At 37.8% G+C, this 18,084-nt stretch overlaps 1 protein-coding gene across 6 annotated transcripts in view; it reads left to right on the top strand.

The window, feature by feature from the left end:
• TENM1 (teneurin transmembrane protein 1) overlaps positions 1 to 18,084 on the top strand; it is a 995,735-nt gene that overhangs the window by 923,326 nt on the left and 54,325 nt on the right. For all 6 annotated transcript variants that reach the window (XM_036227172.1, XM_036227175.1, XM_036227174.1 and 3 more), the window contains 2 exons: positions 10,636 to 11,002; positions 12,446 to 12,956. In XM_036227172.1, the coding sequence (XP_036083065.1) occupies positions 10,636 to 11,002; positions 12,446 to 12,956 (878 nt within the window). The remainder of the gene's footprint in view (positions 1 to 10,635; positions 11,003 to 12,445; positions 12,957 to 18,084) is intronic.

Here is an 18,084-nt window from a genome sequence, read left to right as displayed (position 1 = left end):
ACTGAATATACAAGAAGTTAGTAATAAGAGACCTCAACCAGAGGTGTTCAATATGCTTGCAGGAGTAATTCTGACTCCCCTCTTGCTGAAGCTCAGGCATTCAATATTCATCACTATTTTTTGCTTTTGTTCAGACAAGTCCATAGCCTGCCTGCTTCCTTAAATGATTATGTATACATGGTAAGTGGTCAGTTTGCCAGTCTCCAGAGTTCTGGAAACATGAATCCTAAGCTGGGCCAACTGTTGAGTCCATGCTGTTTTGTATTATGCACGGGGACTTGGTGGGCAAAATCCAGAAGTGCACTGGATGCCTAATGAAAATACGGCCAGTTAAATCTTTCCTCAATATTCATTAAGCCATCTGCTCTTATTAGTGTCCTTATCATTTGGAAACATTACAGAGTTAAGATCAGAGAAACAATCTGTGGAATTCTAGTATAACTTGAACTTTTGAGCAGAGCAATGAGTTGTTGTATTTCTCTTCCCATTTAGAACTCTGCCCGCTTTTATCTTAACATCTCCATGGTGAGATTTTTTAATAGTTCCTGCCTGAAATATTATACCAGAAAGAAAGGTTAGCAGTAGCTACAGAAATGAAAACATAATCTCGGAGTGGCCGATCAATGAAATGAGAACATTTCATAAAAGCTGTGCAGTCATACTTCTGGCCTGTAAATTGCTTTAGGGAATTGGAAGCTTGGTCTAACTTGTCAAGCCAATATTATAATATTAGCAATGTGCAATGGACAAATTTCCACAAGTTCTTAGCAGGAGGAAACTCTGCAGAATGACTCCAGGGACTTCTTTTAACTCCCTGGCTCCTATGCAGGCAAAGCCTTGATTCTCAGGAGGATAAGAGCCCCACCTCCTACTTCATGAAGACCCACAATGGTTCTCTCCTTACTCTGATTTCTCTCAGAATTTATGGCGTCATTTCCTGGTCTCACATTTGATTTCATGTCACCTTGGACTATTCTTAGTTGTCTCTCCTTCTGTATGTATATCTCACACAGGGCTAGCTAGACAGTAAGTAATAAATACATATAAAATTAAAATAAACACTCAAAAGAAAAAAAGTAATACTTTCATGTTCCTCTCCCTACCCACAGAAATGTTGAAAGGGTTAAATTCTTTGTCTCTAATGATAAAATCCAAGCTACAGAGAGATATAAATAGTAAATCTGCAAGTAACATCATGTACAATGTGTTCTTCTTACAGTAACAATCAAATTTACAAACAAATAAGCTGTGGAGTCTGAAGGACATTCTTTAGTTTTCACATGAGACCTTCATCTCTCGCTGAAAGATAACTTTGACGGTAAATTAAAAACTGGAAGTGGTTAAACATTCTGTGTATTCACAAGTGCCATTTCTAAAAATGAGACTTCAGAGAGGAGAGGCAAGAAAGGGTCGAAAGAAACTTAGAGTAATTATGCCTGTTACTAAGATAAGGTAGTGGCAATTACACAGCAGACTCACAGAGAGTGTATATGTGCTGATTGCTCTATAAGAACAACTTTTATAGTGCCCATCAGGCCTTGGGGCTCTAGAGGAAATAAAGCTTTCCAGCCATTCTGTCAGTGTGCTTTTGGACAGAGCTTATGGCCTCAGGAACCATCTTGGAAAGCATACGTGCTTTTTTCTTAATGAGGCTGGATGGAACTCTTATATAACAGAATAGCTTTACTCACTGTTTCTTTCCTTCCATTCTCATACTTCTAAAAGTTATTGGGAACATAAAACAGTTTTTTATGTGGGTTTTATCTGTCAATATTTATCTTATTAGAAATGAAAAGTATGAATTTTTAGTATACAAAAGTATACTAACCTCAGGTACCCTCTATAAAACTCCACCGTACTCTCATGAAAAATAAAAAGTATAAAAAGCAAATAATGTGATTTAAAAAAAATAGTTTGACCTCATATACCTCCTTGAAAGGGTTTCTTTGGGATCTCCAAAGTCTGTAGACCAAAATATAAATTCCCTATTTCCTCAATTCTTAGACACTGTGAATCATAAGACAGAGAGAGCATCAATTTGATAACTTTGGGTGGTGGGAAAAATGTTTCATTAAATATATGCATTGATTTAAGACATCCTTATTTCAGAAAATTTAAAATATTGAGAGAGTGGGAAATCCACTAATTAAAAGTGAGGAAATATGGAAACTCCCACTAACCTCAGTGGGTCTCTGGAAACCCAGATTTACTGACCCAAACATGTTGATTAAAAATAGTTTTTCATAAAGTCTATTGTGATTCATAATTTTCTAATGCTTTCTTGGACTGAAAATGGTATAGTCGATGAAGCATGAATGTTTTCATTTATCAAACATTTTCTAGCTGTAACATCAGATACTGGGAATCAAAAATGAATGAGACCCATCCCTGACTTTGAGAACTCACAGATACAATAGAGGACATAGGAAGGCAAACAAGTATTTGCAGTATAATAGAGAAGCACTGGATCTGAATGAGTCATGAAGCTGGAAGAGCAACTTGAACAAGCACCCAAAAATGGAGCTCTTGGTGTTCAAGAATGCTTGAGGTTAATTCCTAAGTTTAAACTATTAGTCATCCTCTTAACAAAGGGCCGCCCTAGCGGACTTTGCCACTTGTGTCAGTCACTTTTCAGACATTAATTTATTTCAATTTAATTTAATTTTTCAAACACTGGTTATCTATGCAGAGATGTAAAACTAGAAACTTGTTAGGTCAGTTTGACCATAATTGTGTCATCAGTGGTACCAGTCAAGAACAAAACCTAGCAAAGCATTTTCTTCATTGTGATTAGATTCAGCTGAGAATAACAGAAAACCCCTAACATAACACTGACATAAGTAAGATAGCAACCAAACTAGATGTGTAGTTCAGGACTGGGATGGTAGGTCCATGAGGTCATCTGGGACTGAGGCTCCTGTATTTCTGCCCTGTAATTCTAGCCTATAACTTCCATTTTCATAGTCTAGTACATTTACTAAAATCCTCACCAGTATATCCATATTGCAGAATGGACAATTGCAAAAAAGTCCGGAATGTCTTCTATTCTACGCAGTAGTATGCTTAAATGAAATATTGGAGGAAAGAGGGAATGGATGACAGGGTAGGCCTGGAAGTGGTTGCCTCTGCTACGGACATCTTAGTAACAATAAATCCAACATTTTGTTTTGACCCTGAAACTGAGTTTCTTCAAACTTATAAAAGCCATCTAGAGAAAGTGTTTTGTTTTGTTTGTTTTGTTTTTGCAGTTGATAAGCACAATGACACCTTTCAGTGTGATGGCCCCTATTGATCTTGCTTTAAAAAGTGGAAATTATTAGACGATAACATACACCAGGACTACTTTGGGTTTTTGTTTTGTTTTGTTTGGCTTTGCTTTGCTTTACTTTCTCCACTTTCAAATGTTTTAGTAACACTGGGGTAGATGAAATTTAATCAATAGGTTCTATAGAAGAATAGTCTAAAGGTTAGTCCAATTGTAACTTGATTAGATTGATCTTGGCAATTTATCTGCAATGAATAACTCGACTTAAGGGCAGTCGAATTCTGATTGAGCAGCCATGGAGACAGACAACACTGATGCATTTGACAAAAGTTTGAGAGGTCCATCAAACACTCCAGACATTATTCAGAGAAACACAAAAATGTGGATCTGAGATAATGGAAATAATTTGCTTGTTGACAAATCCATGTAATCCTGGTGTATTTCTTCTAATAAAAATTTACACTTTTTAAAAGCAATATTCACAAGAGTAATCACTCTCAAAGGTATTATGTTGTTTTCCAACTGCAGAAAAACTTTGTCTAAATGGCTTTTTCCTTTTTTTATAAGTTTGAAGAAGCTCAGACAGTATCAGTGTCAAGAAATGTGAAGGGCATTTGAAAACTGACAAAATGATGCTAGCTGTCTGGAGCTGTCAGCTTTTAGAAGCGTGGGGAAATCTACATGAGGTTGCAGAAACACCTGGAAGACATGAGACACTAAGTTCCATCACTGTAGCTTCTCCTGAGCTGGCATACTACAAAATAAATAACCATACACTTCCTGGAAATTCATATTGAAGAGGCCTCAGAGATAAAATCAAACAGAGCTGTTTTTCAAATGAGCCCTAAGACTGGAAATGTAGTAAAGGAGGGAGATTAGAAGTGTGATATTTGGGATGGGAAAAAAGAGCCTTTTGGTAAGTAACTTCAGCACAGTTGAACTTTGAAAATGAGTTTTAGCACTTGGTGGTAATTGTAAAATATAACAATAGTCATATGTTTTTGAGGCTTTTCCATGAAAGTTAATTTCTTAAAATGAGTGGAATGGAACTGTTCTATGTCACTAGCAACCTCTTGCACATACTAGAAAATAAAAGAAATTAAGTCAGCAAAAGACTACAAACTCCTTGAGGGTAGGATCCAGTCTGTCTTGGTTAGACTGCTCCCTAATGCCTAGTAAAGTGCCTAAAATAGGATAAACACACATTTACTAGCAGAAGAAAGGAAAATAATTAAAATATCTTGTTCTGCACTTGGAATTGTACCAAGAGTACTGTTACAGTTAACAGTTGGGAATCCAAGTAATAAACTAAAATACTAGCCATGAAATTGGCTGACAAATGTACGTGAAATAATATGTCCCAATATAAGCCAAATATTTCTTGAAGGACAATTAGGAAGGATTCTCAATGAATGGAATAAATGAACAAGGAAGAAGAAAGCGTCTGATGGCAGAAGCAGAGGAAACATTAAAAGAGCATGACTATATGATTGCACTTAAGAGTTCACGTGATAGCCGAGGAAGAAAACATTGCAATAGTCAGACAGGGACCAGAAAAAAAGCAGACATGTTTGCTCCACAATAGAAAAAAAATAGCTAGCCTTTACAGAGATTTTTGTGTACACCAGACACTGTGCTAAGTGCTAAATGTAGATTTTTTCATACAATTCCTATAGCAAATATTTCAGAAGATATTATTACTACACCAAATTTCTAGATAAGGAAACTGAGGCTCAAAGAGGTTGATTGATTTACTCCAAGGTCACAGAGCTAGCAAATAACAAAATTTTGAAACCAGCAAGTCTTGATTCCAGAGTCTGACATCCTAATCACTTTGTTCTACTACATCTGAGCCTTTTTCTAAGGAAAGGGTACATAGCTTTCATCAAATTCTCAAAGGGCTGTATAAAAAAATGTGAGAAGCAGTTTTCCAGATCCTCAGCACCATGAAGGCACGACTATGTCTATCTGGATCAGCATTCATGTTTGTCAGGTGGTTGAATGGAAGGCCCTTTTAATGGATGAAGGTAAATGGATGAAGCTTACTGGTAAATAGCTTGGCCTCCAAATCGGTTCTCCTGTATCAGTCTGGTCTCCCTCCAGCCTGGTCCCCAAACTGCAGCCTAAGTGATCTTTCTAAAAAACAAATATTTAGAATTTCTAATTCTAAAATGCTAATCCAAAATACTAAAGTCAGCCCCAACCTTAAAGACTTTTGTTGACTCAATACCCACAATTTAAATCTAAAGTCTTTAGCATACACAGCACTCCATGACTTAGTCCAGTTATTGTCAACAAGGGATAATTTTGCCCCTCAGGGAACATTCGGAGATATTTTTCTGATATTTTTCTTCATTGCCTGGAGATATTTTTCTTTGTCATAACTCAAGCATCTAGTGAATAAAGGCAAGGGATGCTGCTAAACATTTTACAATGCATAGCGCAGCCTACAACAAAGAAAATAGTGCTTCAGTGACAATAGTGCTTCAGTGGAAAAACCTAAACCTAGTCCCTGGCAAACATTTTAACTTTATTTACCACTGCTACCTACCCTACTTTATGATCTAGTAATCCTAGACTATGGTTAGTTTCCCCACTCCCATATGGTTTTATGCTCCTATCCTTTTGTTCATCATTATCCCTCTGCTGAGATCACTCTTTATACCTTGCTTCTTCTCAATACCTTTGCTTCATCCTTCAAGATTAAGTTTACATTTCTTTTCTAGGAGTATTGCTCCAAACTGCCTCCTTTGTGTTCCCGTGTCAACCTGGGCAAATGTCTATCATGGCACTTAACCACATTATTTTGAATTGACCTGTTACTGTATCTGCTTTCCCCAACTTCACTGTGAACTAATTGAAGGCAGGGACCTGTTTCATTTACCTTTACAACAGTGCCTGGCACACAGTAGGCACCCACAAAGCATTGAACTGAAAGATAACAGATGACAAAGACAAATTGTTCAACTTGTATTGATTTTTGACCTTCTCAGTCAAAGAGAGCACCTCCTTTATGTAGATCGAAGCAAAGTAAAGGGGAAATCAAATTTGGCAAGGAGAGAGTGAAGGAATGTGTCCACCAATTCTAGATGAGGAATCAGACAGCATAGGGGCTAAGCACACATATCTGACAATGGGGATATTAATAATTTATTTCTCAAGGGATTGCTCTAATTATATAAAGTAATAATCCATGTAAAGAACCTGATATGCAAGAAGCACTCAGTAAACAGTAGTAACTTTTATTAAAGGCTCAGATGAGTGGGCCCGTAAAATTATAATATACAATTTTATAATTATAAATTATACAATTTATAATTCTATAAATGTTATTGATTAGGATCAGTTCAAAGGAAGGGACAGAGGAAGACACGGTGTTGTTAAGCTTTGACATCCAGGTCAAGAGCTCCTTTCTGCTCAGAGTTGTTTCTCAGGGGAGGGTGTTGGAAGATAGGCATACCCACCAGCTGGCAGCAATACCAGTGACCTTTAATGCTAGTTTAGCTTAAATACATTTTGACATTTCCAATAAATTAATGTATTTTTACAAGGTGGGGCAACCACCACAAATTAAGCCAAATGATTTGCCTGTAAGCTGGGTCACTAAGCAGAGTTTCCAGAGCTTTATTATTGTGCCTCCACCTCTTTCTGCTCCCACCCCCCCCCCAAAAAATGTTTATGTCTCCCCAGAAACTACTTGTATAAATGCCAGCAGCCCTCAGGGGTTACTCTTAGCTCCATCTCATTAGCATATAATTCTGGTGGTCTCCACAACTAGTAGATGCAAATTCCGACTGCCAGAAGCCCGCTCAAAGACTCCATTTCATGTTAGGTTGTATGTTAAGGGAATGTACTGATAGGAAATACAGCATTTCTATTGTGTGAGTATAGAGCACCAGTTTCTTTAAAAATTATCTGGAAATGTGAGCATTTAACATGAGAATAATGTAAAAGGAACCAACAACCTAAGAGAGGTGAAGAGGTCCAGTTTCCGAAAAGGCAGACCATAGGCTACTAAGTAGCCACACATCTTTCATCTGAGTAGCTTTCATAGACAAGCTGCCTAGCCAAATCAAATAGGAATTAAAGGAATTCTGTGGAGCTGGTAGAGAAAGTGTCTCAAAAATGCAAAGATCACTTTAGTTACAAGAACTGACAAAGGGTGACTTATCTGATGGAAAAGAAAACAGATACAATAGCTGGTGTATTTTTGAGACAATATTAAATCTAATAAACATCACACCAATAGTATTGACTTAAATTAGGTTGTGGGGGTTGGAGAATTTAACAGCTTATCTTCCAACTACCAGCCTTTATCTCAGAGGCAGCCTTGACAGCAGAGAACAAAGTCTTAAATATGTTCTTCTCTGACTCCTGCCACGTGCGTGTTGTCCCTGGCCTCTGCCCTGGCTTAAGCTCTGAGTGGGCATATTAGAATGTCAGTTCTGCTAGCTTTGTCTTTCTGGGTCACTGACTTCAGAGCTGATCAAAATGGGAAAGTTGTACTGAAATAAATACATTTTATTTTTCTAAGTCAGTCCCAGCTTATTTCCTGGGCCACCATGTGCCATAGGACTGGCACACACAGACAGCTTCTGTACAAGAATGATAAAGGAGGAGTCTGCACCCTCTGCAGCAGGAGGTGCTCACTCTCCCTCTTAGTGGCAGGACACTGATGTGCAAAGGCCTCAGGCAGACGTGCTGAGTAATACATCACAGCAAACTGCTCTGGGAGTTGTTAAGACTGATGTTTAATGTTTATCCAATGGCCTCGGTCTGAAAGCCTCTGAAGAACATGCATGATACAAGTTCAGCTTTATACTCCATTAGCATTCAAATTCATAGCTGCCCAGAGGCATATGGTACCGACTAAAGAAAGCCAGGTATGGAAGTTGAGGGTGCACAAAGACAAGCGGATAGAATGAGGTTGCTGAGTGTCTGGAAGAGACACTCAGAGAGGTGGCCTGAGTGATGCTAGAGGGTAGGTCGAAAACAATTTTTGTCTTCTTTACAATATTACCAGTTTCCCTCCATTAAGAGATAGAATCAGAGGGAGGGCTTTATCTCAAACTGGCTTTTATTCGTTTCATTACTGAGAGTAAGGTCTCTTTCATCCAGGAAAATAGTGGGCCTCAGAATGCAATGACAGTCTATATCCTGTTTTCAAACATTTAGATTCAATAAGAAATGCAAAGCTTTCCTTGGCATTCACTCAAGGCACAAAGAAGAGTAGCTACATTACTATTACTATCTTGGCTAGGATTGTTCTGCCTTTGCCTAGCCTAAAAGAAGAGAAATAAAGAATAAATGAGTGATAGGGTGAGAGGGCATATAATGCATTTCTCTGAGAAGTACCCAGTAATAAATATCAGCTATTGAGATTTCAGCACAGCCGTTGGGCTAACTCCTGTGTCCAGAAAGGAATTAAAGTCAAGCTATGTTTGATTGGTCTGTGGGTCCCTAGTGCCTAACACGTAACACAAGGTACACCAGACGTACATACACCAATCTTTGTTTCTAACTCCTTAACATGTTTCAAATCTATTTACTTTTCTTCATCTCCACTGTTGTCATTCTAATTCAGGCTGCCATCATCTCTCACTTGGACCACTGCAGGACCTTCTAACTGTCAGCCTGCCTCCCATCTTGCCACAACGTACATTATGGTCTCAACAGCAGCCAGTGTGATCGTCTTGTACCCAAATATGACTATGGCACATCCCTTTACTTAATGCCTTTCAGCAGTTTCCCACAGCCATCGGAATACAGCTAGGCATATACAACCCTTCATTACCTGGTATATTAATCTGCTAGAGCTACTTTAACAAAATACCACAGAGTGGGTGGCTTTAATAAAAGAAATTTATTTTCTCACAGTTTTGGAGGCTAGAAGTTCAAGATCAAGGTGTCAGCAGGTTTGGTTTCTTCTGAGGCTTCTCTCATTGGCTTGCAGAGAACCACTCTCTTAGTATGTCCTTACATGGGGTTTTTCTCTGTACATATACACTCCTAGTGTCTCTTCCTCTTTTTATAGGGGCACCAGTCTTATTGGATTAGAGCCCCACTGTTATGACCTCATTTAATTTTTATTACCTCTTTAAAGGCCCTTTTACCAAATACAGTCACATTAGGGGTTAGGACTTCAACATATGAATTTAGGGGGAACGCAATTTAGTCCATAATACCTAGCAACTGTCTACCTCTTCACTTTATTGTTCACCATTCCCATGTACTCAGCCTACATTAGCCTTACTAAATTGTTTGTAATAACCTGGATAGGCCATACTATCTCTAACTTCTGGACCTTCATCCATGCTGTTTCCTCTAACTGGATTGCCCTCAACTCTGCTTCCCCTCCGCCCCATTTTTATTCCATTCCTCTCATACTGATCATTTCAGACCTTGCTTAGCACATTCTTTGTAAATACCCTGCCTCCTGACTCCTACCCTGGGTAAAGTGCTCCCATACTCTCTCTGTCGCCTCCTTCTCATAACATGGAAAGTAGTTGCTTAATGGCTCCTTCAAAGGTTCTACTAGACCATGAGTCATTTGAGGGTAGAGGATGTGTTATAGTCATCTTTTGAATCTCCAAAGCTTAGTGCAGGGAAGGTACTCAGCAAAGATTCAATGAAAGAACAAATCAATCTGTGTCTTTGCTGAGGAAAGGGAGATACAGAGTGAACCAGGTCAAGCTAGGTGGCACTACATTACAACTTAAGATTCCAAATTACCAGTTGATGTACTGTACCAGAGTATTCCACAAGATGGATGCTAAGTCTATGCTAATGGAAGGTCCTGTCCCAAAAGGTTACTGTTAGAGTAAAATTTGGTTTCACTAGCACTCTGTTTCCCAGAAATCTCTATAACTTTGTTTTTCCATGCATCTATAGGACAGTGAGAGAGATTTGCATATCAGAACACAGAAGCTCCAAAGCAATGCCCCTCAAACTTTAGTGTGCATCAGAATTACCTGAAAGGCTTGTTAAAACATAAATGGCTGGGCCCCCACCCTCAGAGTCTCAGATTCAGTAGGTCTAAGCTGGGGCCTGAGAATTTGCATTTCTAACAAGTTCCCAGGTAATGTTATTGCTGTTTGTCCAGAGACCACACTATGAAAAACACTGCTCTAGAGGATCTTTCTGAAATTACTGCAAAAAATTTTTACATTATACTGGAAATAGTATAAGTGATAAATACATTTACCAGAACATTTAAACAACAACCATCTTCTGCTAACCTTGCCAGACAACACAAACATTGCTGAAATTCGTGAGACAAGGGCAACCAATGAGCCAGTTTTTCTTTCAAGGTAAAACTGCCCCTGGAAAGACATTGTAACCTAATGGCATGTGTTCTATTCTTTTTTCAGGTACGATTAGAGTGGCCAACAGACCTTGCAGTCAATCCCATGGACAATTCATTGTATGTCCTGGATAACAACATTGTGCTGCAAATTTCTGAGAACAGGCGCGTGCGGATCATTGCAGGGCGCCCCATTCACTGCCAGGTGCCAGGTATCGATCATTTCTTGGTCAGCAAGGTGGCAATTCACTCCACTCTGGAGTCAGCTAGAGCCATCAGCATCTCCCACAGCGGGCTGCTCTTCATAGCTGAAACAGATGAGAGGAAAGTAAATCGAATTCAGCAAGTTACCACCAATGGAGAGATCTCTATTATGGCTGGTGCCCCCACTGACTGTGACTGCAAAATTGATCCCAACTGTGATTGTTTTTCAGGTATGACCTTTTTAGCAATTCTCCAGCTCCCTCTCTCTGGTTTCAAAAGAAAACCATGCATCAGAAAAGTCAAAAGAACAAAAGTGTTACTTGTGAGCATTAATATGAGCAAATGGAGAAAGCAATGGTTTATTGGAGTCAGATAGCCTAGTGACTGGTTGTTGTTCTGCAACTAACTTACTAAGTGGCCCCAGGAAAGCCACAAAAGGTCTTCATGACTCACTTACTTCATCTGTTAAATAGATATGTCATTTGTCTCAATTATATCACCTTGCTGGTTTGGGGATAAATCAGTATAATACAAATTTTGATACTCTAAGAATTTAAGACCATTATACAAATGTAAGATCATGATTGTATTTGTACTTTAGAGAAAGAGAAACTAAGTAAAACCTACATTTTCTAACTTATCTAAGGAAAAAATTACTTCCTCCAAGTGACTGGTTTTCAGATTAACAGCATGTGCTATTCAAAAATCCAAGAGACTAGGAACAGACTGCTTTGGGTATATGTGAGCACAATTAAATCCCACAATGGAGGATTCTCAGGACATCATTCCGCTACTACTTACATTGTTTTTTTTAAATATCCAAAGCTTTTTTCATAACCATTAGTGTCCTTCCAGTTGAAATAGAAAAAAATGGGGTAGGAGGAAGGAAAGGAGGAAGGAAAGTGCCTTTTTCCCAAAACATGGAGCGGATATTCCAGACAGCAAGCAGTCCTCAAAATGTCAATAGATACAGTTATTGCTGGGACATGGAAATCCTTTCATGCTGCTTGCAGTCATATTAAACTGCTCATCCAGGCCCAAATAGTTCTCTTAACCTTTACTTTTCCTTGGGCCACAGAAATCTAGAGTGAGCAACTTATCAATATGACTTTTGGTCAATATTCTTGTTGTTTTCCTGGACAATTAATTTTATAGTTATTTTGCTAATTTATACCTTTCATTCAAGACAAATCTAATGTTTATTCCAGTTATCAAATCTGACGTTCTGAATCATTGTTGCACTTACAGACTTAGTATACTTTGACAATGTGACAATGGGAATTAACCAACAATAGGTCCTCTAGGCATGATAGGATTAGAATAGATCCTACAAGCATTGACAAGCATAAGTCTCATGAATTTCCAGCCAAATTTTGTGTGGTCATTACCTGCTGTTTTTGTATGCAACACGATGGATACTAAACAGCAAGATTGAGGATTTCACAAAATTGGTGTTACTGAGGTACTTGTATCCTACTGTTTATCTTCAGTGGTACTGACTCAAGAATTTGGAATAATAGGTTTCAAATTTGTCAAGGAGGACATATGGAGAATGTTGGTTTACAGATTGTTCCCTTTAAAATGATTCTTGGTGCACAGTGATTTCTGTACACAGTATGTTCATATAAATGCTTGTGATGACAATTATTAAAACCAGTGTCTTTCTCCCATAGGTGATGGTGGCTATGCCAAAGATGCAAAGATGAAAGCCCCTACCTCCTTAACAGTGTCACCTGATGGTACCCTCTATGTAGCTGATCTTGGGAATGTTCGAATTCGAACCATTAGCAGGAACCAAGCCCAGCTAAATGACATGAACCTTTATGAGATTGCTTCACATGCTGATCAGGAACTCTACCAGTTCACCATCAATGGAACACACCTGCATACCTTGAACTTGATAACAAGGGACTATGTGTATAATTTCACCTACAATGCCGAAGGTGACTTGGGTGCCATTACCAGTAGCAATGGCAACTCTGTGCATATTCACCGGGATGCAGGTGGAATGCCCCTTTGGCTTGTGGTGCCTGGAGGGCAGGTGTACTGGCTGACCATAAGCAGCAATGGAGTACTGAAAAGAGTATCAGCCCAAGGTTATAATCTGGCCTTGATGACTTACCCAGGAAACACAGGGCTTCTGGCTACCAAAAGTAATGAAAATGGATGGACAACTGTTTATGAGTAAGTTTCTAATTCTCAACACAGGCTTTGTCAGATTTTTATTTGAAATTATATTGTAGTGGAAAAATGGCTTAGTAATTACTGGTTGTTGCATGCTATTTTCTCTTAATAGCCACAATAAAAAGCTAAAAGTCAAGGAGAAAATTTTACTCAATTCCTAGGGTTTAGACCCATTTCTCCATAGCAGTTTTACAGGGCTTTATAATAAAAATACAGACTAAATGAAGAATCAAGTGTGCCACTACAGATGACAGGAATGAGATAGAAATTCATGTACTCAAGAAATTTACAGCATAGCTGGGAAAATAGGATAAAATTTCATTTAAATAACAAAACTAGGAAATTATTAAAAGCAGCAAAGAAGTGGTGTGGTTTAGCTAGTATTTATTGATCCCTGTGGGTTTAATGAATGAGTAAACAAATGTGTTCCCAGCCCAACCCAACTCAATATAAGTTGCTGTGGGAGGTAAAAGAAGTTAGAATATAAGTAGTGGACCTGGAAAACAAGTGTGAAATGATGTGGGTCAAGTGATAAATAGAAGAGGCTGCACTTCATTGACTGCTTCTGTGAAATGTGGAGCCAAATGTTCCAGTACAGATTTGAGCTTCCCTCTTTCCTTGCACAAGTCAAAGAATCCGGCGCATTTTGGCATTCATAGAGTGGATCAATTATAAATTTGTTTAACAAGACATTAACACAAGATGTGTCTGACAGCAAGCTGCAAAGTGGTGTCACAACATGGAAATTGAGACCATTGTCCTTGCTTTTTAAAGCATGGACAACCTTGTTTGCAAGTCAACACATTTAGAAAGCTAGTCTGCCAGTCCTCAGCAAGCATCTTTCCCACAAAGGGAAGTGCTGAATTTTTAACCAGTTTCCTGAGTGAAGATAATTCATAGAATCTGAAGCTCTGGGTCTGAAATGGTATTAAAGTGAAGAATGCGAGTTGAGTTATTAAGTATGAGATGTTCCAAGTGCTGTTCCAAGTGTGTATATATTGTGTGAAGATACAGAGAATATGGAGAGAATATGTCCAGTTCCAGGAGAATTTCCTGAGGAAAGGGACAAAACAATTGGCCTTCAAGTTTGAGCTCATTTCCCAAAGAAATTCTACTTATACAAAAGACCTGGATAGCTATTTTGGTTTCACTTAGAAAAATGTATTCAGTTGTTTCTATTGCAAGTTGAACATTTTCTCTTACATCTTAATAACTGTAATAAAAGTCACTGTTCACCGAAGCTTTACTATGTTCCAGGTACTGAACTAGAAGACTTATATACATTATTATTTTGACCCCCAAAATAAAATCATGGGATAGGTGCACCTAGTATGCCTATTTTATGGATGAGGAAACCGAGGCACAGAATGGTTAATGTGTCCTGATTACACAGATGTCCTGCATTCGAACTCCAACAGTCTGACTCAAGAGCCCACATTTTTAAATGCCTTAAGAAAAATAAAGTTGCTAATGGAAATATCTCTTAAAAAAATTTATGTGAGATTACACTGCAGCTGAAATTAGATAAACAACTATATTGAAAGCCAATAGTTGAATTCAATCAAGCAATAAGAGTGGCTTAAGTACCAACTAGTTTTCAAAATAATCAATTCAATCATTCATTTGTTTATCAAATCATCACATTATATACTTTAGATATATGCAATTTTATTTGTCAAGTATACCTTAATAAAGCTAAAGATAAAACACAAAATAACCCATTCCACCATTCATTTATTTATTTGACAAATATTTCCTAAGCACCTATTGTGTGCCAGGCAGTGTTCTAGTGCTGGTGATACAGCCATGAACAAACCAGAAAAAATCTACCTTCATATTTTCTTACATTATATTAAAGGGAGACAAATAAAATTCATAGAGTTTCAGATGGTGATAAAGTAGGGAAAGGGAAATCAAGAGTGTGGAGCAAAAGAGGTTTTATTTCAGGCTGGGTCGTCAGGGAAGGCCTCATTAAGAAGGTGACATTTAAGTTCAGTAGTCTCCCATGTTTATGATTTTCCTTTCTTATGGTTTCAGTTACCTGTCGTCAACCACAGTCTGAAAATATTAAATAGAAAATTCCATAAAAATTCATAAGTTTTAAATTGCACACTGTTCTGAGTAGCATGATGAAATCTCACACTGTCCTGCTCCTTCCCACCGAAGATGTGAATCATCCCTTTGTCCAGCAGATCCATGCCTATTAATCACTTAGGAACCTTCTCAGTTATTGGATCAACTCTCAAATATCTGTATATCAGTGTTTGTGTTCAAGTAATCCTTATTTTACTCACCAATAGCCCCATAATGCAAGAATAGTTATGCTGGCAATTCAGATATGCCAAAAAGAGGCCTTAAAGCACTTTCTTTAAGTGAAAAGGTAAAGTTCTAGACTTAATAAGGAAAGGAAAAAGAAAACATGCTAAAGTTGCTAAGGTCTATGGTAAGAACAAATCTTCTATTCATTGAGTTGTGAAGAAGGGGAAAGAAATTTGTGCTCATTTTGCTGTTGCACCTCAAACTTCAAAAGTTATAGCTACTGCATGATAAGTGCTTATTAAGATGAAAAAGGCATTAAATTTGTGAGTAGAAAACAAGCAGAGAGAGATCATATTCATATAACTTTTATTACAGTATATTGTTATAGGTGTTCTCTTTTATAAGTTATTATTGTTAATCTCTTATTGTGCCTAATTTATAAATTTAACTTTATCATAGGTATGTATGTATAGAAAAAAACATAGCATACATAAGATGCAGTATTGTTTGCAGTTTCAAGCATTCACTTGGAGTCTTATAACATGGATAAGTGGGGCCTATTATAAATATTTCCTAAGCACCTATTGTGTAGGAAGTGAAGCGAGTGTAGGAAGTGAAGGAGTAAGCCATACAGATATCTGAAGTAGAAGAAAAGAAAGAAAGAAAGAACATTCCAGGCAGAGAACAGCAACTGCAAAGTCCTTGCAGCAGGAACAAACCTGATGTGTTCAAGGAATAGTAAGTCAGCCACTGTGACTGGATTTGAGTGAATAAGAGTAATGGGGAGATGGAATCTATGAAGTAACAGGGCTACTTCATGTAGGGCCTTGTAGGCCTCGGTAAAGACTGTGACTTTTACTCTGAGTAAGACGTGGAACCACTGGAGAATTCTGACTAAAGGAGTGACATAATTAGACGTATATTTTTAAAGAATCACTCTGTATTGAAAATAGATTGTGTGGCGGAACAGGGCAACCTAAAAGTGGAACGGATTTACAATAATCCAGGAAAAAGATGATGAATTAGATCAAGGAGTGGGCACAATAAAGTATAGTAAACTCCTATATTTTGGTAGTAGATATATCAGGGCTTACTGACAGATTGGATGTGGAGTGTGACAGAAAGAAGGGTCAGAGAAAACTCCAAAATTTTGTTTTATTTTCTTATTCTTTCTTTTTTTTAATTAAGTTTATTGGAGTAACATTGATTATACAATTATATATTTTCAGGTGTACATTATCATTTGATATCTGTATATTCTATTATGTGTTTACCACCCTAAGTCCAGTTTACTTCAGCTACCATATATTTGATCTCCTTTACCCACTTCACCATCTCTCTAAGCCCTGTATTTGACCCTCTTTACTCCATCTACCACTCCCCTCCTCCCCCACCCCACTAGTAACCACTAATCTATCTATAGGCCTCTGATAACCACTAGCCTGTAGTCCATGTCCATGAGTCTCTGTTTGTCCTGTTCATTTGTTGTTTTTAGGTTTATATCCCACATATAAGTGATATCATGTGATTTTCAATTTTTTCTGTCTGGCTTATTTCGCTTAGCATGATCATCTTGAGGTCCATCCATGTTGTCGCAAATGGCAATATTTCACCTCTTCTTATGGCTGAGTGATATTTATTGTATACATGTACCACTGCTTCTGTAGCCAATCATCTATTGTAAGACACTTTGGTTGCTTCCATATCCTGGCCTCTGTGAATAATGCTGCTATGAACATCGATGGGCAAATATCTTTTCAGATATGGGCTTTTAAGTCTTTGGGGTAAATACCCAATAGAGGGAATGCTGGATCATATAGTAGATCAATTTTTAGTTTTTCGAGGAAACTCCATAGTGTTTTTCATAGTGACTGAATCAATTTGCAGTTTCACCAACAATGTATGAGGATTCCATTTTCTCTGCATCCTCTCCAGCATTTGTTATTACTTATCCTGTTGATTATAGCCATTCTAACAGGTGTGAGATGGAATCTTATTGTGGTTTCAATTTGCATTTCCCTAATAGCTAGAAATGTTGAGCATCTTTTCATATATTTGTTGCCCATTTGTATGTCCTCTAAGGAGAAGTGTCTGTTTAGGTCTTCTTCCCATTTTTTGATTGGATCATCTGTTTTTTTGTTGTTACTGAGTTGTATGAGTTCTTTGTATATTTTGGATATTAGGCCCTTATCAGAGGTGTTGATTGGAAATATATTTTCCCATTCAGATGGTTGTCTCTTTACCTTGCTGACGATTTCTTTTGCAGAGCAGTTTTTAGTTTGATGTAGTCCCATTCATTTAGTTTGGCTCTTACTTTCCTTGCCTTTGAGGTCAAACTCATAAAATCCTCTTTAAGTCCAAGGCCTTCGGTTTAGTTCCTATGTTTTCTTCTATGCATTTTATTGTTTCAAGTCTTACATTAAGGTCCTTAATCCATTCTAAGTTAATTTTGGTGTGTGGTGATAGACAACAGTCTAGTTTCATTCTTTTGAAGGTGGCTTTCCAGTTTTCCCAGTATCGTTTATTGAAGAGGCTTTCCTTCTCCACTGTATGTTTCTGGCTTCATTGTTGAAAATTATTGGCCCATATAAATATGGGTTTACTTCTGATTCTGTTCCATTGGTTTATGTGTCTGTTTTGCTGCCAATATCATGATGCTTTGATTACTGTCGCTTTGTAGTATAATTTGAAGTCGGGCAGGGTAATGCCTCTGACCTCGTTCTTTTTTCTCAGGATGGCTTTGGCAATTCGAGGTCTTTTGTGCTTCCATGCAAATATGATGATTTTTTATTCTATTTCTTTTTAAAAAGCCAATGAGATATTGATGGGGATTGCATTAAATCTATGTAATGCTTTAGGTAATACAGTC

This window comes from Rousettus aegyptiacus, unplaced genomic scaffold, assembly GCF_014176215.1.
Source record: "Rousettus aegyptiacus isolate mRouAeg1 unplaced genomic scaffold, mRouAeg1.p scaffold_m13_p_9, whole genome shotgun sequence".
In the NCBI taxonomy this organism is placed as follows: Eukaryota; Metazoa; Chordata; class Mammalia; order Chiroptera; family Pteropodidae; genus Rousettus; species Rousettus aegyptiacus.
Note: the sequence above shows the minus strand (reverse complement) of the source record. Positions and strands in the feature narration are given on the sequence as shown.